The sequence below is a fragment of the Mustela lutreola genome, chromosome 2 (genome assembly GCF_030435805.1).
Source record: "Mustela lutreola isolate mMusLut2 chromosome 2, mMusLut2.pri, whole genome shotgun sequence".
NCBI lineage: Eukaryota > Metazoa > Chordata > Mammalia > Carnivora > Mustelidae > Mustela > Mustela lutreola.
In genome coordinates this window covers 171,765,201-171,788,644 of record NC_081291.1, presented here as the reverse complement: position 1 = coordinate 171,788,644, position 23,444 = coordinate 171,765,201, and the positions used below count along the sequence as shown (strand labels likewise).

At 36.6% G+C, this 23,444-nt stretch overlaps 1 protein-coding gene across 5 annotated transcripts in view; it reads right to left on the bottom strand.

Annotated features, from left to right (window-relative positions):
• The window catches only part of CBLB (Cbl proto-oncogene B), a 218,962-nt gene that overhangs the window by 5,221 nt on the left and 190,297 nt on the right, over positions 1-23,444 (bottom strand). For all 5 annotated transcript variants that reach the window (XM_059164255.1, XM_059164254.1, XM_059164256.1 and 2 more), the window contains one exon: positions 17,300-17,419. In XM_059164255.1, the coding sequence (XP_059020238.1) occupies positions 17,300-17,419 (120 nt within the window). The remainder of the gene's footprint in view (positions 1-17,299; positions 17,420-23,444) is intronic.

Genomic DNA, 23,444 nt, shown 5'->3' with positions numbered 1-23,444 from the left:
TTTCATTTATTTCTACTCTGACCTTTGTTATTTCTTTCCTTCTTCTAACTTTGGGCTTTATTCTACTTTCTAGTGGCTTAGGTGTAATGTTAAAGAGTTTCAGATTTCTGTTGTTTGGGTAGGTCTGTATGACTATAATCTTCCCTCTTACAACTGTTTTTGCTGCTTCCCAAAGATTTTGAAAAATTGTGTTTCATTTGTCACAAGGTATTTTTTTATTCCTCTTTGATTTTTTCATTGACCCACTGGTTGTTTAGCGGAATGTTGTTTAGACTCCATGTATTTGTTTCTGCCAGTTCCTGTAATTTATTTCTAAGTTCATATTGCTGTGGTCAGAAAAGATGCCTGACATAATTTCAATCTTTTTAAATTTATTTAAAGTTGTTTTATGGCCCAACATGTGATCTATTCTGGAGAAAGTTCCACATGCACTTAAAAAACATGTACCTTGCTGTTTGGGGATGGAATGTTATATATAAATCCTACTCAATTTGGTACAGTATGTTGTTCAAAGATACTGTTTCCTTATTGATTTTCTGGATGAATAATCCATCCATTGATGTAAGTGGGGTATTAAAACTTCCTGCTATGATTTCATTAGTGTCAATTTCTCACTTTATCTCTGTCAATAGTTATTTAAATGTTTCTATGTTAGGTGCTTAAATATTTACAGTTGTTAAGCCTTTTATTAAACTGATCCCTTTATTCTTATGTAATGCCCTCTTATATGTCTTTCGTGTCTGATGTCTTTTTTTTTTTTTTTTTTCATTTTCATGGAGTATCTCTTTCTCCATGCCTTTACTTCCAGTTTGCCTGTGTCTTTAAAGTGTGAAACCTCTTGTAGGCGGCATAAAGATGGATTCTTTTTATGCCTTCATTCAGCCTATGTCTTTTGGTTGGAACACTTAGCTTATATTTAAAGAAATTGTTAAGTATGTACTTATTGCTATTTTGTTAATTACCTTCTGGTTGTTTTCATAGTTCTTTGTTCCTTTCTTTTGCTCTCTTACATTGTGATTTGATGACATTTTTTAATGTTAGGCTTGGATTTCCTTCTCTTTATTTTTTGAGTATGTATTATAGGTTTTGGTTTGTGATTAGCATGAGTTTCAAATATAACTCCCTATTTATATAGCAGGTTATTTTGTTTGTCCCTTAAGTTTGAACCCATTTGAAAGCACATTTTTATTCTGTACCCCACTTTTTATGTATTTGATGTCATGTTGCACATATTTTCATTATGTGTATACCTTAACTAATTATTGTAGATACAGTTGACTTTACGACTTTTGTCTTCTGATCTTTGGAGTAGTTTTATAAGTAATCTAGTTTTACTATATAAATCTGCCCCCCCCCCCCCCCAAGAAGTCCCTTTAACATTTCCTGTAAGGCTGGTCTAGTGGTGAACTCCTTTAACTTTTGTTTGTTTGGGAAACACTATCTCTCCTTCAATTCCGAATGATAATGCTACCAGGTACGGTATTCTTGGTAGTAGGGATTGTTTGTTTTCTAACCTTTCAGCACTTTGAATATATCATGCATTCCCTTATGGCCTGCAAAGTTTCTGCTGAAAAATCAGCTGAAAGTTTTACAGGTGTTCCCTTGTACATAGCTAGTTGCTCTTCTTTTATTGCTTTTAAGTTTCTCTCCTTATCTTTAATTTTTGGCATTTTAATTATGTCTGTGGGTGAACCTCTTTAGGTTCATCTTGTTTGGGGCTCTCTATGCTTCCTGGGCCTGAATAGGTTTTCTTTACCAGGTTAGAGAAGTTGCTGCTTTTATGTCTTCAGATAAGTTTTCTGTCCCTTTCTCTTCTCCTTCTGATAAAAATGTGAGTATGCTTGATGTTGTCCAAGAAGTCCCTTAAGCTGTCCTCATTTTTCTTTTTTGCTATTCAGCTTGGATGATTTCCACTCCTTGGTCTTTGAGATCACTGATCCATTCTTCTTCATCCTCTAAGCTACTGTTGACTTCCTCTAGTGTATTTTTCAACTCAGTTACTGTATTCCTCAGCTCGGACTGGTTCTATTTTATATCTTCTTTGTTGACATTTCCACTGAGTATCTTTAAGACCATTTATCTGAACTCTTCATCAGGTAGATTGCATATCTGTTTCATTTAGTTTCCCTCACCTCTCCCCTCCAACCCTGAGGTTTTACCTTGTTCTTCCTCTGTCTCCTAATTTTGTCTTTGTGTTTATTTCTGTGTATTAGGTAGGTCAGTTACATCTCCTGGGTTGAAGGTAGTAGCCTCTTATAGACGACTGCCCAGAAGTACAATCTCCTCTGGTCATCAGAACCAGGTGCTTCACAGGTATTTCATGTGAGCTGTGTGTTGGGGGGGATGCCCTCTAGGCAGTGTAGGAACCACTTCAGGGGGACATCTGTAGAGCAGGGGAGGCTGGGTCCACGGGGAATGCCAGAGTGGGGTGAGAAGTGCTAGGAAAGTAGATAGAGAGGATCCAAACTGGTGGCTACCAGCACTGGGCTAGCTAGGCTGAAAAAGGGCAAGGAAAATGGTGTCTGCCAATGTTTCCATTCCAGGAGAAAAGTTTCTACAGATGTCTACCCCTCCTGCACATACCCTAAAATAATCAATAAGTCTTCACTAATGGCCCTCGTGCTTTTCAAACTGCTGCCTGTGTTCTGGCTCTTGGAGTAAGTTTATGTACAAGCCCTTTAAGAGAAGAGTGAAGTCTTGATTTCCTCATGGCCCTCTGGCTCTTCTGGAGTGAAGCTCCACTGATTTTCAAAGAATTTGGGGGTTTCATTTTTTTAAATAATTAATTTTTTTCAGTGTTCCAAGATTCATTGTTTGTGTACCACACCAGCACCCAGTGCTCCATGCAATACGTGCCCTCCATAATACCCACTATCAGGTTCACTGCCCCCCCCCCCCAAACTCTGTTTCTCAGAGTCCACAGTCTCTCATGGTTTGTCTCTCCCTCTGATTTCCCCCAACTCACTTCTCTTCTCCTTCCCCCAAAGTCTTTCATGTTATTCCTTATTCTCACAAGTATTCTTGACACAGATCCCTATGGTGTCGGGGGTACCCAGTGTGGGGCTTGAACTGCTTACTCCTCAGGGAAGACCTCTGTACCTATGATATCCCTCCTGCTTTTGGGTTGATGTGTCAGGTATTTGGTTCCCAGACACATTGCATCTCTGCCCCTTCTACCCTTCTTAATGTGGAAGAGTTGTTTTGCTAAACTTCAGGTCATTCTCAGAGTTGCTCTATACATAGTTGCAGGCCTACTATGTTTTTGGGAGGAGGTGAGCTCAGGATCTACATACTCTACTATCTTCTGTTACCCTAAACATATGTATTTTTGGATCCTGGTAGATGACACTAAAATAAGGCACCTTTCACCAGGAAAAACCCCAAGAAACCCATCTGTTATTTAAGGCTGCTATAATTAATACTGGCAATGGAAGTTGCAGATGATCATTCTTTTCTTGAAAAAAATTAGTAAACATAATTTAGGAAACCTAATATAACAAGGAAAAACACATACACAGACCTGATGATTAAATCAACTCTAGAGTAGTGAAGGTATCTCTGATCCTGGAACTGTTATTATTATTATTATTATTATTATTTTTTGCATATAAATTATATTTGAAATATTAACTATGGAAAGTGATTCAAAAAACCTTCAAAAAGAATCATGATAGATTTTGAAGACTTTTCATTTAAAAAAAAACAAAACAAAACAACTTCCTACCTAAAGCAAAGATTTATTTTCCTAATAGGTATTTTCTCTTGAACTCCAAGTCACATATCCCAGTTCATTTAATCCTAGTCTTCACTGCCCTAGCTCAAAATTTATGACCCAGCAATTGCACTCCTGGGTATTTACCCCAAAGATACAGATGTGAAAAGAAGGGCCATCTGTACCCCAATGTTTATAGCAGCAATGGCCACAGTCGCCAAACCAAGATGCCCTTCAACGGATGAATGGATAAGGAAGATGTGGTCCATATACACTATGGAGTATTATGCCTCCATCAGAAAGGATGAATACCCAACTTTTGTAGCAACATGGACGAGACTGGAAGAGATTATGCTGAGTGAAATAAGTCAAGCAGAGAGAGTCAATTATCATATGGTTTCACTTATTTGTGGAGCATAACAAATAGCATGGAGGACAAGGGGAGTTAGAGAGGAGAAGGGAGTTGGGGGAAATTGGAAGGGGAGGTGAATCATGAGAGACTATGGACTCTGAAAAACAATCTGAGGGGTTTGAAGTGGCGGGGGGTGGGAGGTTGGGGTACCAGGTGGTGGGTATTCTAGAGGGCACGGATTGCATGGAGCACTGGGTGTGGTGAAAAATAATGAATACTGTTTTTCTGAAAATAAATCAATTTAATAAAAAAAAAAAACCCAAGAAATGCAAAAAACCAAACCAAAACAAAAAAACCAAAAACCAAAAACCAAACCAAACCAAACAAAACAAAAAATTTATTTCCTCAGAAGAGTACTGACCTCTCTTCAGAATCTTACAAATAAGTGCTTGGGAGTTTAACTGTATCACATATTTGAGCCTACAAATAGGAATAAAATGGAATCTGCTATAACTCTGGCCACTTGCTATAAATTTCTACTTACTGATGAATATTTATTCAGTTTGCCATATCTTAATTTTTTGTTCAGTTGTTTTAATTGGATAGAGTAGTCCCACACCAGGTAGTTGACAGCTGCAACTGAGACTTTTCTGGATGTAGACAAGGAACATCACAGAGAGATGGGAGTGGTTAGGTGCATTTCACTTTGGCAACTAAGATTTTGAGTGACCTTGAGTCAAACCATTTATTTGCACAATTTTCACTCTCTTATATCTACTTTCCTATCTCATTTTTAGAGATTTTATTCAGCCCTTCTCATTGAGGTACTATGCAAATTAATTAATGGTCTCTTCACATATATTGAACATTAAAAATAAAGGGCAATGAATTCACACCTATGATAACTGCTATACTTAAATGCCATGAACAGCAATTACGACAAACAGTAATGTCAGAAGTGTGGAAGAGGAAAAAACATGGAATTTCTTGTGAGTGCTAATTCCATAGAAAGCTTTTAAGCAACATCTTAAAAAGAAATATCTGTTAGAACCTGAACTAAAAGTAGAAACTATTTTTAAAAAGGGAGGATGGGGTGCCTTGGTAGCTCATTTGGTTCAACATTCAACTCTTGATTTCAGCTCAGGTCATGATCTCAGGGTTGTGAGATCGAGCCCTGCATCTGGCTCTATGCTGGGTGTGGAGCTTGCATAAGATTCTCTTCCTCTCTTTTGAAGGATCCTATTTTTAATTTAAAAAAGGAGGGGGGGTTGGAGAACAGATCATTTTCATGCTCATCATTAGAGCAAACTGCTTAAAACTAATCCTTCTTTCTACATATCACTTCCCAAAGCACCTTCCAGCTTGTTCCTCCCCCCCCCCCCCACACACACAATGTCTAAAAGAAACACCAGGTCCTTTTGCCCTTTAGAATGGGTAAGTAATAGAAAGGAGCAATGAAACAGAAGACAAAACTATCTTATAGTTCCCCCAAAGTTATTATACTTTTGGAGTACATTGGAATTACTATGAATCTTACCAACTCTGTGGGAATTTTTGTACCCGAATAAAATGTCCTTTCAATATCTTCTTAAGGATGCCTGTGTTTATGCCAGTGCTGCTGCCCATGCTCATCATATTTTTGAGCAATGGCAATGATATAAAAATAAGTGCAAGAATACATAGAGCCATAAGATATAAATAGTACACCTTCTTGAAGCACCAATTTTACTCAAGGATTACAGAATTACCAAGGAGGAAAATATAAAATTTGCACAAGTTTTTAAGAGAAAACAGACCTAGAATGATACTGGGCTTTAACCAAAAATGGAAAATCAGAATATTGATTCACAGTTAACTCCCTGGGCTGAAAAATTTGAGAAGCGGTGGTTTAGGGTTAAATCAGGGTTCAATTTTCATTTTCTGAGCATATAAAAGAGCAAAGTGACATTGAGAAAAGTCCTGGATGGCATGGGAATTGTCCTGATGAACAGATCGTTAGAATAATACCTTAAATGATTACTCTAGGTCATGCATTCTAAATGAGGGCAGTGTCCCCAGGAGGGTGAAAATTGGTCCTTGAGGGACAAGAAAAGGTCTTAGATGCTAAAAGAATGTACCAAAATAGTATATCTGTGGTATTAAACTGTCATTGTTGCAGGAACGCAGGAGTGATTAGGAAAAAAAGAAAGGTCTAAAAGGGTCCTTAGGCAGATTATGATTAAAAAAGCAAAGGAAAAGTCCAGCTACACTGCTGTCGGTCACATTCCTCAGGGTTGATGGCACTTCTACTTCAGGGGCTACCAACTATTTCACTCCAAGAGGTCCTTATTACTCCCTTTATTGTCTAAACTTTGGTGGTCTTTTAAGTCCATATTTTGAAAGCTGTGTCTAATAAGCAAATGTCATCACATTGACAAATCCATTTCCTATTTTTTTATATTAAGCCTTATTTAACAATAGCTATAACACCAAGTTTCCGTATTTCTAGACCAAAGCAGAGGCATTTGATTCATTAATGTTCTTGCGAATAAAGTTAGAGTTTCTATTACACTTCTAAAATATTAGTCTGTGACAGCTCATAAAAATGATGGACTATCATACAATAATTTAAAATGACACTTATTTCAAAATTTAATGATGTGGTGAGATACTTAGAACACTATGTTAAATAGAACTCAGATAGGATTGACTTACTGAGTATGATCAGAATTGACTTACTTAGTATGATCACTGTTGTGAACATGTACACAGACAAACATTACAAGGAAGTATGCCAACATGGCAACAATGTTCCTGACTGATGACAGGTTAGAAGTGACTTTTCTTTGTTTTTGCATTTCATTCTCTAATGTGCATGTACTACTTTCATAATTAGAAAAAAAAATAGTTTCAGATCCCCTCTGCTAGCTTTACAGGTCTAAGCTGCTCAAAGATCTAATATGGAAAAACAGCATGCATGATTCTGCTGATATAAAAAGAATAGAAAGCATATAGGGGATGGCTACCTAAGATCCTGAGAAAAATTACTAGAATCCAGGTTTTGAAACGTCCACTACCACTTCTAATACTCTCTTCCATTCCTCTGTCATCATTACTATTTCTTTGCTTCTATCAGACTTTATCATTAGGCATCCCCAAACTCAGTTTAACAACCATTGTTATATGCATGTGTGATTTTTTTAGACTTAATTTTGGCTTAGCTACTGGCAGGATAACAACAAGCTTTGCTAACAACAACAACAACAACAACAAATGCACACATAGCTTACTGATAAAGCACAGAGTTCATACATATCCTATTACATGGATACTTACTAGCTGTGAGACCCTGGGTAATTTACTTTCTTTTTCTATAAAATGACATTAATATTATTTCAGATTCATTGGGAGGGAAAAAATTATGTCTATTTATATAAACTAGTCAATATATCCAATAAATAATATATATATACATACATAATTACATAGTTATATATATTAAATTATCTCTATCTAATCTATATGTCTATATTGAAAATTCTTAGCTTAACATTTGGCCCATAGTAACTGCCTAACAAATGTATGTACAATATGAGACATCATCTCTAAGTTATTTAGAGTTACTAGTTCATGGATATTTGAGACAGACATCAAGTCTTGAGTTACTTACTACTTCGTGGATAATATTTGAGGATAGACATCAAAACTCAGATTATTGATTTTTTCAACTATAACAATATCAGAATTAAAATATAAATTTAACTGATCAAGGCATTAAAAGAAAATTTAAATACATCATTATGACTCTGTTATTCTACTGGAAGTTGGATCAATTCTACAACACATTTATACCAAACTTCAATTGCTATTGGTACAGATACACTGATTCTATAAGGACATGTTTTAATACAGCTTTTACTAACTTACAAATCAAAAGATCTTTGCATACATAGTGGTAGATAATTATGATAGTTAAGGCTAAAGTTACACAATTTTGTAATACATCCAGAAAATGGTAATAATGGAACTACATTATTATTAAATTTGTAAGAAAAAAGACTCCAGATAGTGTGGTTTGAAAACTACAGCTGTGTGTAAGACATCTCAGGTAGCTGAACTGTGGTTAAAATCTCTAACACTGCATTTTCCTTTGTGGAGACACAAAACAAGATGTTATAAACACAATTTATCTTCAAACATCTTATCACTAATGACCATACACAATTCCAACCCTTGAGTGAAGTGAAGCCATGTTTTCAACTGAGATCTGAAGAATCTATCTATGGATCGATAGACGATCTCTACAGAGATCTCTATAGAATATTTGGTCTTAATATAAAATTTATTCAATATTCCATTACTTTTCCTTTAAGCTAGTAAAAAACACTGTATTGGAATTAATTTCTTTTGTGATGGGACCTCCTTTATTTTGCCAGTGTATTTGGTAATAGAGATATTTTACCAGTTACGGACACATTTAATATAAGTCATGTGCTAAAATTCTAGGTGTTTTTTTAGCGTTACCTTGAACTGCCTTCTAAATACCCAAAACATGAAAAAGGTTCCCATGAGGTAACGCAGCACTTCATCCACATGAGCACAAGCACTTCATTATGACTGTTATTCTATTACAAGTTGGATTCTCTGGATTTTTTTTTTTTTAATTCTCTGGATTTTTAAAGAATGGTATTCACACCATAGCACATTACATCTTAAAACAAGAGAAAAGTAAACCAGAAAATTTATAGAAACTCACATGTAGCTGGTGTAGACACGAACCCCATGTGACTAATATCACCATGTGAAGAAATGAGATTATTAGCAAAAAAAAGTTTGCCCCCAATATAGGTATATGTGAATTTAACAGAGTCTAGTAAAATCCACTTTTAAAAAAAAATCCACTTATTTCTGATTAACTGCTGTGACATTCATATCATTAAATATCAACTGTTAATCTAAGAGTATTATATTTTTGGGGGAGGAATAAAGTATTTGGAAGATTGTTGGTATATCTAGACATACATGCATACATTTTTCTTAGGTAAGATAAGGAAATATTTTTAAGACAATGAAAAAACATTTTTGAATTTTTAAAAATATTCTTTTTCACAGAAAACCTATACAAATCACTATCTTTCATTTAGAACATCATAAAAGACAAGAGAAATTGAATTTGTAAGATACAGCACTTATACCAGAATCCTTAAAGGTCATCTTAAAAAGACCTTAATAAGAACACGTCCTGCAAAATAAGGACTTTTAGAATCCTAAAAGCACATGGCACCCCGTCTCTAGTTTTTAATAGACTTAATCCGAAGGACAAGCCCAGCCCCTCTGCTGGTGTGAAACAGACCAGTGGGCAGCCTGTTAGTCCTGTAAGCAGCATGTCAGCAAGTATCTGGATGGAAAAAAGTATCTTATTTTCTGTGGTTCCACTGTGTTTGTAAAGAGAGTTCAGAGAGTAGGTTGAAATATTTGATGTTACAGCTAGCTGAGGCCCTTAGAGTAATAATCAAGACGATTTTTATCACTCAAGTAAAAGCCAGTTCAGGCTTCTGGCAAATGCCTATTTGGGGATATTTCAACAAGGTTGTGACTCGAAAGTTCTTCCTTGAAATTTCTAGTGTAATGCTAATCAAAATTCCTACCATTTGAAATCATATGTGAATGATGTTCCTCTGGGCTCTACGACACCTACATATTATGGAGCAAAACTGTAAAGAAGCTGTGTAAATACAGCCTTTTGGCCACAACTCTTCAAGAAACTTGAATGTATGTTTCTTTTAATCTAGAGTTGGTGGCAGTGAATAGATTATTTTAAATCAGTCATGGTACTTTCCTCGAAGTTATAGTTTAATGTTACTTCCTTAAAGGGATTTGCTTCCTTCTCCTATGTATGTAGAGGCAGTCAGATAATGTCATTCCTTCTTGAGTTCCACATTTTTTCATCCATCTGGAATTCTACAGTGTTTCAATGGTTACCCAGGGATATATCTGACATCCTGGAAGGACTAAAAGTAAATAGGCAAGACAGCATGGACCAAAATTTGAACAGGTTAATAGAATTTTCTATACTTTTCTGAGATCTCTTTAAATGTTAGAACATGTAAAACCACAGAGGAGCTTACATGTCATCAACTACATAAGAACTACCACGTTCATAATTCCCAAAGCAACTCATGAATTACTTTGATTCAGACATTACAGAATGGATGGCTGTCATTATCAACAAATCTTTTTGAAAGAGGACAAGAATCTACATAGGAAAAACCTCTGATGTTTACAATCATGAGGCAAAAATATTGCTCGAAAAAGAGGTGTGTTCAGTTCTGGTCCAAAATGACAATGTAGGAAGACCCTGAACTCACCTCCTCCATGCACACACCAATTCTGAACCTATTTATAAAGCAATTCCTCCTGAAGAACTGGGGGCTGACTGACCAGCTTCTGTCCAACAAAAGAGATCACAGACAGAAGAGCAAGAAAGATGGAGACATAGTCACGAAGGGAACCCCCACCCCTGATGCTGCCAGCAGCTGTGTGGAGGGATGGTTTTGAGGGACCATGAGCAGATCTATCTGCCCTAGGGCACAGAGACAAAGCTGTGGCTTAAGCCTCTTTTAAGAAAGCAACTAGAATATAAAGGGACTAGACCTAGAGCCCTGACAAACAATGGGAGAGCTGCTAAAACTCTCTCCAGGTTGGAGAGGCTGGTGACTAAACAATTTCCATTCCCCCTGCAACTTGACTGAGCATATGGGATGGGAGTGGGGTCCAGGCACCTTGACTGGACTATCACCTCATTGAGCCCAGGGCCCTAGCCCACACCTGCCCTCACTGTCCCACTAAGGCAGCCCCAGAATGGCACACCCTGGTTGGTACTTGCTGTGGCTCCAACTGTTGCACTGAGGGGACACAGGTGCAGAGAACCCAGAACACTACCAGTACCACTTTAGCTTCAGATGGTTTGCTAGGGCACCCTTCAATATGGAGCACCTTAGGAATCCCCAGCCCATGCCCATCTTGGTTCCAGATGCCCTGCTAGGGCACCTGCTGAGTGGGGTATCCTGGACTTCTGCAGCCTGTGTTGGCTTCAGCTCCAGCCAGCTTTTCAGGGCACATCTGCACTGAGCACCCTGTGACACGCTGGCTTGCACCACTTCAGCTGTCCTGCCAGGGCATTCTCTGCTTGGAGAGCCCTAGGATCACCCCAGCCCATGCACACTTCAGCCTGCAGCTAGCCAAATCCACAGGTACACAGTCTATACAAGGGAGGACTATACATAAGAGTGTTCATTCAAGTTTAGGAGAAGTTGTGGTTCTACCTAATTCATAGGCACAAAAATCAACCAAAATGACAAGACAGAGGAACATGCTCCAAGTGACGGAAGAAGACAAAACCTGAGGAAAAGAACTAAATGAAATGTCGATTATCAGCCATATTGCTTTAGAGTTTTAAGGTCATCATAAAAATGATCATTGGGCTGCAGAGAAGAGTGGAAGAACTTAGAACATCAACAAAGAGATGAAAAATATAAAAAAGAACCAACCAGAGCTGAATAATGCAATAACTGAAATGAAAAATACACTAGAGGAGATTCATAGTAGTTTAGCGATGTAGAAAAATGGGTCTGGAGGACAGGGTAATGGAAAGCACCTAAGCTGAACAGCAAAAAGGAAAAAGAATTTTTAAAATGAGGATAGGTTAAAGAATCTCTTGAACAACATCAAGCAAACAAATATTTACATTATAGGGGTTCCACAGGGAGAAGAGACAGAAAAACATATTTTAGGAAATAGCTGAAAACATCCCTAACCTTCAGATTCAGGAAGCACAGGGAGTTCTGAAGAAGTTGAACCCATGGAGGTCCACACTATGACATGTAAAAGTTAAAGTGTCAAAAGTTAAAGATAAAGAGAATTTTAAAAGCATCAAGACAGAAGCAAAAAGTTATATACCAGGGAAACCCCCACAAGGCTTATCTCTCAGCAGAAACTTTGCAGGCCAGATAGGAGTGGCATGATATATCCAAGGTACTGAAAGGAAAAAGACCTACAACCAAGAATACTCTACCCAGAAAGGCTGTCATTCAGAATTAAAGAGAATTTCCCAGACAAACAAAAGTTAAAGAAATTCGTCAGCACTAAACCAGCATTACAAGAAATATCAAAGGAACTCCTTTAATAAAAGGTCAGAATTAGAATAAAATTATGAATAAAACATGTACATAAAATTTGGAGGGGAGAGTAAGAATGCTTTTTTCGCATAGGTTCAAACTTAAATGACCATCAACTTACTATAGACTGGTATATACTTAGGATGTTACTATAAACCCCAAACCTGTAATAGACACACAAAAAATAAAGGGAAAGAAAGCTAGGCATAATACTATAGAAAGTCATCCATCACAAGTAATGAGAGAAAGGAAAGAAGAACATAAAACCAATGAACAAAATGGCAAAATGCACATACCTATCAATAATTAAAGTAAATGATCTAAATACTCCAATCAAAAGAAATGGGACATCTAAATGGATAAAAAACAAGACTTATCTATATGGAGCTACATGAGACCTGCTTCAGATCTAAAGACACATATGGCCCAAAAGTAAAAGGATGGAAAAAAATATTCCATAGAATAGAGATTAAAAAAAAAAAAAGCTAAGATAGTAACTTATCAGACAAAACAGACTTTAAAACAATGACTGTAACATAAGACAAAGAAGGGCACTACATAATGATAAAGGGGTCAGTCCAACAGGAGGATTTAATGGTTTTAAGTTCTATACCAGCAACACTGAAACACTTGAGTACATACGACAAAAAGAGACAGACATGAAAGGAGTACAACTGATGGTGCTACAGTAAGAGAAGGAGACACTGACACTCCATTTACACTTGGATAGGTTAACCAAGCAGAAAATTTAAGGAAATAATGTCTTTGAACAACACATCAAACCGGATGGACTTCAGATATATATAGAACATTCCATGCAAAAAAATAAGACATATTCATTTTAAGTGCAAATGGAACATTCTCTAGAACAGATCACATGTTAGGCCACAAAACAAATCTCAAATTTAATAAGAATAAAATCATATCCTACATCTTTTCAAACCACATGTTATGAAACTAGAAATCAATCACAAGAAGAGAAAAACTTGAAAAAGTACAAACACATGGAAGCTAAACAACATGCTACCAAACAACCAATGGGTCAACAAGTCAACAGTGAAATAAAATAATACATGGAAATATGAAAATGAAAACATTCTAACATCTTTGGGATATAGAGAAGCAGTTCTAAAGTGAAATTTATAGTGATACAGACCTATCTCAAGAAACAACAGAAATCTCAATAAACAACCTAAACTTAAACGTAAAATTTCTGGAAAAAGAAGAGAAACAGAATCCAATTAGTACAAGTAGGAAACAAAAACGACCAGAGCAGAAATAAATGAATTAGAGACTAAAAAAACACTGTAAAAGATCAATGAAACCAAGAGCTGATTCTTTGAAAAAAACAGACAATACTGATAAACCTTTAGCTGGATCATCGAGAAATAAAAACACAATAAAATCAGAAACAAAATAGAAGTAACAACTGAAGTCACAGAATACAAAGTATGATTTTAAGAAACTATTACAAAAACATTATATGCCAAAAATTTATATTGCCATGCAGTGGACAAACTAGAAGAAATGGATAAATTTCTAGAAACACCAGATCTTCTGAAACTAAAATAGAATTAAATAGAAAATCTGAATAGATCAATTACTAGTAATGAAATTGAACTGATAATCAAAAACCTCCCAACAAAAATCCAGGACCAGATGGATTCACAGGAGTTCTACCAAATATTTAAAGAAGAGTTAATACCTGTTCTCCTCAAAAAAAAGAAAAAATTGAAGCTTCCAAATACATTCTGCAAGACCATCATTACCCTGATTGCAAAACCACCAAGACAAAGACACCATAAGAAAAGAAAATTACAGGTCATTATCCTTGATAAACATAGATGCCAGAATCTTCAAAATATTATTAAACTACATTCAAAAATACATTAAAAGGATAATTCACCATGATCAAGTGGAATTTATCCTAGAGATGCAGGGATGCTTCCATATTTGCAAATCAATCAGCACGATATACCACAACAGAACAGGATAAAAATCTTAATAGATACAGAAAAAAGCATTGGACAAGATTCAGTATCTGCTCAGGATAAAAACTCTCAACAAAATGGGGTTAAAGAGAACATATCTCAACATAATAAAGGCCGTATGTGAAGAATACACAGCTAACATCATACACAACAGTGAAAAACTGAGCTTTTCCCCTAATACCAAGAGGAAGACAAGGATGTCCACTCTTGCCACTTTTATTCAACATAGTCTTAGCCACAGCAATCAGAGAAAAACTGTCACTATTTACAAATGACATAATACCATGTACAGAAAACCCTAAAGATTCTACCAAAAAACAGCTAGAATAAGTGAATTCAGTGGAATTGCAGAATACAAAATTAATCCACAGAAATCAGTTGTATTTCTATAAACTAATAATGAAGTAGCAGAGAGAGAAATTAAGAAAATCTCACTTACAACTGCACCAAAAGGAACAAAATATCTCAGAATAAACTTAGCCAAGGAAGAAGTGAAAAATCTGTACTTTGAAAACTACAAGACACTGGTGAAAGAAACTGAAGATGATACCATAAATTGAAAAATATTTCATGCTCATGGATTGGTAAAATTAAAATCTCATATTACCGAAAGCAATCTACAGATTCAATACAATCTCTATCAAAATATACAAAGCATTTTTCACCGAACTAGAAGAGACAGTACTAAAATGTGTATGGAACCACAAAAGACCACAAATAGCCAAAGTGATCCTGAAAAAGAAAAATGTAACTGGAGGTATTGCAATCCTAGATTAAAGATATACTACAAAGCTGCAGTAATCAAAACACTATGGTAGTGGCACAAAATTAGACACAAAGGTCAATGGAACAGAATTGAGAGCCCAGAAGTAAAGCCGTGGTTATATGGTCTATTAATCTGCAACAAAGGCAAGAATATAAAATGTGAAAAAGTCTCTTTAATAAGTGGTGTTGGGAAAACTGGACAGCTGCAAAAGAATGAAACTGAACCATTTTCTTACATGATACACAAAAAAGAAACTCAAAATGGATTAAAGACCTGTGAGAGCTGAAACCGTAAAACTCCTAGAAAACTTAGGCAGTAATTTCTCTGACATCAGCCTAGCAACATTTTTCTAGCTAGGTCTCCTCAAATAAACGATTGGGATTTCAATGAAATAAAAAGCTTTGGCACCATGAAAGAAACCATCAAAAAACTCCCCCCAAATTAACATACTAAATGGGAGAAGCTATTTGCAAATGATATATTTTATTAGAGGTTAATGTTCCAAATATATAAGAACTTCTACAACTCAACACCCCTCCCCCCAGATAACAAGAGGCAGAGGACCGGAGTGCATTTTTTCAAAGAAGACACAGAGATGGGCAATGGACACATGAAAAAATGCTCGTCACTAACTGCCAGGGAAATACAAGTCAAAACCACAGTGAGATCACCTTGCACCAGTCACAATGGCTAGAATCAAAAAGAGAAAGAACAAGTGTTGGTGAGGATGTGTAAAAAGAAGCCCTCCAGCACTGTTGGTGGGAATGTAAACTGGTACAGCCATTGGGGAAAATAGTCTGGAGGTTAAAAATAGAAGTACCATATGATCCAGTAATTCCACTATTGTTATTTGCCCAAAGAAAACAAAAGCACTAAATTGAAAATGCACCCCTATGTTTCTTGCAGCAGCATTATCTATAATAGCCCAGGTATGGAAGCAACACAAGTGTCCACTGATCAATGAATGGGTAAATATGTGTGTGTGTGTGTGTGTGTGTGTGTGTATACAGAATATTTCTCAGCCATAAAGCCATAAAAAAGAATGCTATCTTGCCATTTGTGACAACATAGATGGACTTAAATACTATTATGCTAAGTGAAATAAGTCAGAAAAAGACAGATGTATCTGATTTCACTTATATGAGGAATCTACAAGAAAAACAAATGAACAAAAAAAACCCCCTAAAAGCAGAAACAGACCCACAGAGAACAAACTGATGGTTTCTAGAGGGGAGGGGTGTAGGAGGATGGGCAAAACTGGTAAAGGTGTGTGGCTTCCAGTTATGGAATCAGTAAGTCACAAGGAAAAGAGGTATAACACAGGGAATATAGTCAGTGGTATTGTAAGGACACTGAATGGTGACAGAGGGTAGGTATGGTGAGCACACCATAAGGCATGGAGTCATCAAATCACTATGTTGTACACCTGAAACTAATGTAACATTGTGTCAATGGTACTTCAACCAAGAACACTGTGTGTTCAGCATAACACATACATCTGCTACTCTCCTTTCCTTCTACACATCTACTCCCCAGCTATCCACCTATGCAACAATCATGCACTGGGCACTCTTGTGAACATACGGGGACATAGCAGTGAAGCAAGCAAGACTCCTATCTTCAAAGCATTAATATTCTAGCAAAGATAGACAAATAACAAATCAAGCAAACAAATGAATGGCACAGGGAAGTGACAGGTGCACTGAAGAAAAAGCACAAGATCCATACAGAAAATGATTGGTATGGTCTAGGGAACCATCTGAGCTACGGTGTAGGGGAAGGCCTCCCCAAGAAGCACAGCAGCAGCATTTCAGTATCAATGGGCAGGAGCAGGACCGGTATTTACAAAAATGGAACCTCCTCCTGCCCCATTCTACTTAACCGTGGCCAATGGAACACTGTGGCACAGCCCTTTGAAAATTAATACTTTGGTGCTGATAGTAATTCTAGAGATTTCTTCCTTTAGTCAAAAAATAAGAGAATGCAGCATTTTGATGCACAAAGAGATTTTTCCCACTTCTCTTATCTGGTAAGGCAAAAACAAAAGTTAGAGAATGAATACATTCTGAATCAGAATATGTGCTTTACTGAGTGAACAAAGAAAATATGAAGGTATCTTTTTTTTCCTATTTCATGAGGCAGTTTTGTAGGCATTCCTCTCATCATACAAGCTTTATAAGCAAATTGTAAAGTGATAAAAATACTTTTTTTTTAGGCTGGCAGTGCTTGTTAAGTTATATAAGGAACAGAAAGGTGCTCTGAAAAGCAAAGAGCACTATATGAACATTAAGGAAGCATTATTACTATTATTAGACAACTCACCTGAAGAGGAAGGAAGCTGATCATAGTCCTGCGATGTTCTGTTGGATTTGACATTTTCACCTGGTAATCTCCTAGCAGGAGGCAAAGGAACTTGGCCACTTGCTGGATCAAAAAAGGGATCTTAAAAGTAAAGATAATTTTCGAATTAAAATGATTATCTCTACGAAGTGGGTGAAGAAAAAACATTCTATAAAGAGTAAAGGTTTTGAAAATAAATTAGAACAAGAACTTCATGACTGATATTAACCATCTTCTAATCCTATTTTCTAACTTATTCATTACTTGCTCAGATAGGCTCTTCCCATTTATTCCTAGACAATACGAAGTACTAATTATATATTTTTCAGATCTTAATTATAAAATTCTTGGTGATAAAAGCTGCTTTGAATTCTTATGTTCTGTTCCATTCTATCCTGTACTATAAATAGAAACTGTTGCAAAGTAGGGGCGCCTGGGTGGCTCAGTCAGATAAGCATCTGCATTCAGCCCAGGTAAGGATCCTGGGGTCCTTGCATGAAACCACAAGGGTCCTGGGACACAGCCCTGAGTCTGGCTCCCTACTCAGTGGGGAGTCTGCTTCTCCCTCTGCCCTTTCTCCTGCTCTTGCTCTCTCTTTCTCAAATAATCTTTTTTTTTTTTTTTAAGGAAACTTGGAAATTTAAAAGGAAAAAATGTTTTGAATTTTCCCTGTAAGAGTCATTATCAAATCAGTTAACTCTAAGTGTTAGGCATAATCTGTAAAATGAATCTGACATTTGGGATTTGTGAGAATTAAATGAATCCATGTGTGTGAAATCTCCTGTATATACAAAGTGCCTTTTAAACTACTACCTCATTGGCCTTCTTATGCTAAAAGTCATTTTTAACTAGGTCACTAGAGAGTAGACTCAATTGTTAAAAATTGTGCTATTAGTAACATTAAGCTTTGCATATACAGTAAAAAGTGATATTTTTAACCACCTTGGTAATCAGAATCGGGGCTTCTGCAACAGTGCAAATTATAAATTATACACAGATTAAAAATTACTTTGTTACTTTTAATGACATTTATTAACTGGAACCAAAGACAGAAAAATAAATTTTGTCAGTGGTACCATATTAAATTGTTAGGACAATAAATCTAACTGGTTTAAAATTAGTAGTCTATGGATTTAAATCCACAGAACTGGTTTCATTTTTGAGTACATACACATCACCTCTGCAATGTCTGGTTCACTGATAATTTATTTAGCCATCACTTCTATCTCTGCTCCTGTTTTCTTCTCTCATATTACTTTCTTTTATGTCTGCCAGCATCTCCAGAGGTATAGTAAAAAGGAGTGTTATGTTACTCATCATGTTTGAATTATATCCCCTGACACAGAGTACCAAGCACACTGCTTGGCAAGTAGCCTAAACATTATAAATATATGCTTTTAACTATCAAAATAAACCAAAACCAATTTATATTTTTCATAAATTCAAAATCAGTGAAATCTGAATTGCTAACATAAGATTAAGATTGTAAATATTAAGGATCCAATTATATTTTATTTAAAAAATTTATTTATTTATTTGACAGAGACACACAGAGAGAGAGAGAGAGAGATCACAAGTAGGCAGAGAGGCAGGCAGAGAGAGAGGGGAAAGCAGGCTCCCTGCTGAGCAGAGAGCCTGATGCAGAACTCGATCCCAGGACCCCAAGATCATGACCTGAGCTGAAGGCAGAGGCTTAACCCACTGAGCCCCAGGCGCCCCTATTTCATTGTTTTAACGTCCCTTGAAGTTTATCATAAAGAATACATAAGAATTTGATTATTTAAGAAGAAAATGAACACATATTTATATTAATTTTTAACTAGATAGCGTAAGTCAAGAGTTGAAGTCTTTGATTATTACTTTCCCCATTTTGAGTACAACAATTATCCCTAGGTTTGCTGGAGACTTTCTGACCTAAGTAAGGTTATTTAACTTGCTTTCATTAAATTCAAGCTTAAAATTAGTGTTAGATTTTGCACTTTTGGAATTTGAAGAGTCAATGGTTCAGCCTCATTAATTTTGCTGAAACATTTTAGGAAGCAATGAGAAGATAAATCAAACCCCATGCAACAAATGTTAATCTTTTGATTTGGAAGAGTAAAGTATTTGGAACTAGGTATGGTGATTTCTGCCCAAGTTTAGAAATTTCCCCAAAGATTTAGATTTGAATATTCAATAAAACCTACCCTCCATTATTGTGCATTTTAAGCATCACTGATATAACATTAGGTCTGAGGAAAGATTGCTTATTACAATAATACACTTAAAAAAATTTCTTTAGGGGTAAATGTAAAGGTTTGCCAAATATACTTATGCTGTTACTAATCGTGCATTTAAGACTAAACATTGCAGGGTCATAAATAGACTACAAAGTATATAGTTGTAGGATATTGCTCCATTAAACTACTTTACTTTAAAAGTCCCTAGGTACACTGAAAATATTACCATAAATAGCAAAATACTTTGTTCAGTTCTGTCTCACTACCATCTGTGTCTTCTTTCATGCTAAGTTTGCTACTGGTCAGGTATAGGGCATACTGGGCTTCTAGGGCAAGTTGTAAAGTTGAAAATATTCATGCTTCGATGGGAAGATACACAACCCAATTACTACAAACAGTACAATAACCACCATCTCCTGATAAAGAAAATTTGAAAAGCAATCAAGTTTTTAAAAATAAGTTCTTCAAAAACTAATTAAAGTAAAATGTTATATCCACAGTTAGAATTAAAACATACAAATTGAAAATACCATAGCCAATGCACCATTTACATAGTAATACATGTTTGAGAAATGAGTGAATAAACACGATGGGATTAATCTGTTCTAAAAGTAAAGTACTATTGCCTGTGATTTACAGTATGGTAATGCTAAATTGAAATTTTAATACTTAGTTTAGAGATTATAAAAATCTAAGGAAAGACTGGGAGGAAAGGTTTGCTCACTATAAAAGAAGCGGGAAAATACGTATTGAATGAAATTATGCTGTGTAAGAGGGAAACCTATCAAATGGTTATAGGAGGCGGCAGTATGGAATGTTTTTCTTAATTCCTTTTTTTTTTCTCCATTATCTGAAACACTTCCCAAATATTTACTCAAGTGTAGAAAAAGAGGCAAATAAAATTGGGCAGTTAAAACAGCAGCATCTTTCCTGCAGGACTGTCCAAAAACCATCTGGAAGATTTATCTGTTATCCTCCAAATTAAAAAAAAAAAAAAGAAAAAAAAATCAAAGCAGGCTCTAATTGTTAGAGGGGTCTGAAGAGTATTTAGGTGAAACCAAATTCTTTCCTCTTTGTGGCCCTCACTCTTTAACTTGCATTCATAAAATCCCTACTAGGTAGTGATCCGCTCACTGATTAAATCCTCCAGGGTTAGAGAACTCACCACTCCTCTGACACAGTAATTCCTTAAAAAACTGTTTAAGAATTCTTACTTTAGGAAATTACAACGACATTTTTATTCTTAATCATCCTTCTCACTGGTCTGTCCTTCAGAGGAAACACTGAGGAAAACTAGTCCTTCCTTCACAGATACTGTAACTAGACACAACCCCCGGATATATATCTCTAAGGTCGTTTTGCTCATTAAGCACTGCAGTTCTTTTAATCCAGTGTGGTTCCTGCAGTCAGGTATAAACTCCCTTTACCACCCCGGCTGCCCTCCACCATGAATACCCCAACTCGGTATTTCTCAAAATTGAGCATGCCTCACAGTCCCCAGAAGGCTTGTGTGAAGATTGCTGGGCCCTACTCCCAGAATTTCTGATTCAGTAAGTGCTCTGTGGAGCTTAAGAATTGTAATCTTAGGGGCGCCTGGGTGGCTCAGTGGGTTAAGCCGCTGCCTTCAGCTCAGGTCATGATCTCAGGGTCCTGGGATCGAGTCCCACATCCGGCTCTCTGCTCAGCAGGGAGCCTGCTTCCCTTCCTCTCTCTGCCTGCCTCTCTGCCTACTTGTGATCTCTCTCTGTCAAATAAATAAATAAATAAATAAATCTTAAAAAAAAAAAAAAAAAAAGAATTGTAATCTTAGGTAAATCCCCCAGTGACACTGATGGGGCTGGTTTACAGACTACAATCTGAGAACCTACCACTGCTCTAGCCTGTCAGTCCTTCAACATCTCACCACAGCGGTCTCCAGGCCAGCTGAGCACAGACCTCCTCTCACTCCTCCTCGGGTCTGAACTCTGAGTGCAAACTTCAGATGGCAGGAGCTCCCTTGGTAGCCACATGGTGATGGTGGTTCATAAAGGTCACAGTTAACACAACCGCTCAAATCCTCTTCAGTAACTCTTGCTAAACCACTCAAATCCTCTTCAGGATTTGCTAATGACCTAAATATCCTATTTTACTTATGACCTTGCATTTTTGGATGGAACTGGAAAATATTCATTTAACTGTAATCAAGTCAAATGTTTTAGCTTTTTGAGTTGAATTGGGACTTGAGATCGGATAAGGAATTCAAAAGAGATTCCAGGTTAGAATAATAGTGGAAGCAAGGTTCAATGAGGGCTGCTGGATATGTTGTGTATTTTGTGCACTGCACAAAGACATGCAGCTATGGGAATGAGCAGACTGTAATACAGCCTTGGCTTTGTTCCTGGAGCACTGGCCCTGGCACAAGGGGATAGGATGGGGGCCGCTTTCAACCCACTGGCACAAAAGAAGTATCCTTTTGTAATCTGAACAAAGGCACAGATACGCTAGCAAAGTATAAAGCCTTTTTTTGAAGATTCTTCAGGTTTTGTTAGGATAGGACTAGCCCATCCGGAATAGATGCTCAGGCACAGCAGTGGGCATGACTATTTGCTGAAAGAAATCTTGCATGCAGGCTGAAAGCGGAAAACAGATAAAAGAAGCATCAGAGCCGTGCCCCTGCTTTGTTTGCTCCCATCGTCCTGCAGGAGTCCGGAGGCTCCTTCGCAGAAACACAGGACCCTGCAGTTTGAAAACTGTTGCTACACAGAAGTCAGTGGGCTTAGAAGGCTGGAAAGGTGAAGCTGACTCAAGTGTGCAAGGGCACTAAATGCTAGGAATAAAGAGGGAGGTTTGATAAGGGGGTTAACACAACACCGAGAGAAAAGCAATCTCTCTCTCTCTCTCTTTTTTTTTTTTTTTTAAGACATCTATCTTTTGTCTTCAAGTAAGAACAATTATTTCATTAAGGAAATCATAATCTCAAACATGCCCAGTAGAGGTTTACCGTTATACTAGACTAAAATCTTCCCGAATGAACAACAGGGAAAGCAACAGCTATACAAAACTCATGCAGTTGCCTTAAACACGGCAGTCCCCTCTACTTCCCCTTCATGGCTCTACAACTAGCAAGTCAAACTTTCATTTATCATTTATAGAGTGTTCTTTAATGAAGTTCCCTGAAATAAGAGTGAAGAAAGGCCACAAATCTTCTACTTTGGATGCATAATGTATTAAATTGTTTGCAAAATGATACTTAAATATTTATTTATGGGTCAAAAGAAACCTTCATGTTCTATTAGTATGTAAGAAGAATTAAAATAGTTCTTTGAAAAGGAGGAGATTTAACATATGTGGGTCAAGGAGATTAAGAGAGTACAAATTTCCAGGTATAAAATAAATCACGGAGACTCAAAGTACAGTGTAGGGAATAGAGTCAATAACACTATAACACTGTATGGTGAGAGAGGTGACTACATTTATTTTGGGCAACACTGAGCAGCATATAGAATTACTGAATCGATATGTTGTATACCTGATACAGTGTAACACTGTATGTTAATTATGCTTTAATAAAATATAAATAGACTTGATTAAAAGCAGTTATTTTAACACCTCAGTGGGTTAAGCCGCTGCCTTCAGCTCAGGTCATGATCCCAGGGTCCCGGGATGGAGCCCTGCATCGGGCTCCTTGTTCAGCAGGGAGCCTGCTTCTCTCTCCCCGCCTCTGCCTGCCACTCTGCCTGCTTGTGTGCTCTCTCTGACAAATAAATAAATAAATAAATAAAAACATTAAAAAAAAAAAGGCAATTGTCTCAATGGATCTCATATAGGATCTAGCAACAGACTAGAAGTTTGTCATGTTATTGATAAGAAAGGCTGGATGAGGAAAAGAAGTTACTATTTTTTTTTCTTAGAAGTATTTATTATCAAGA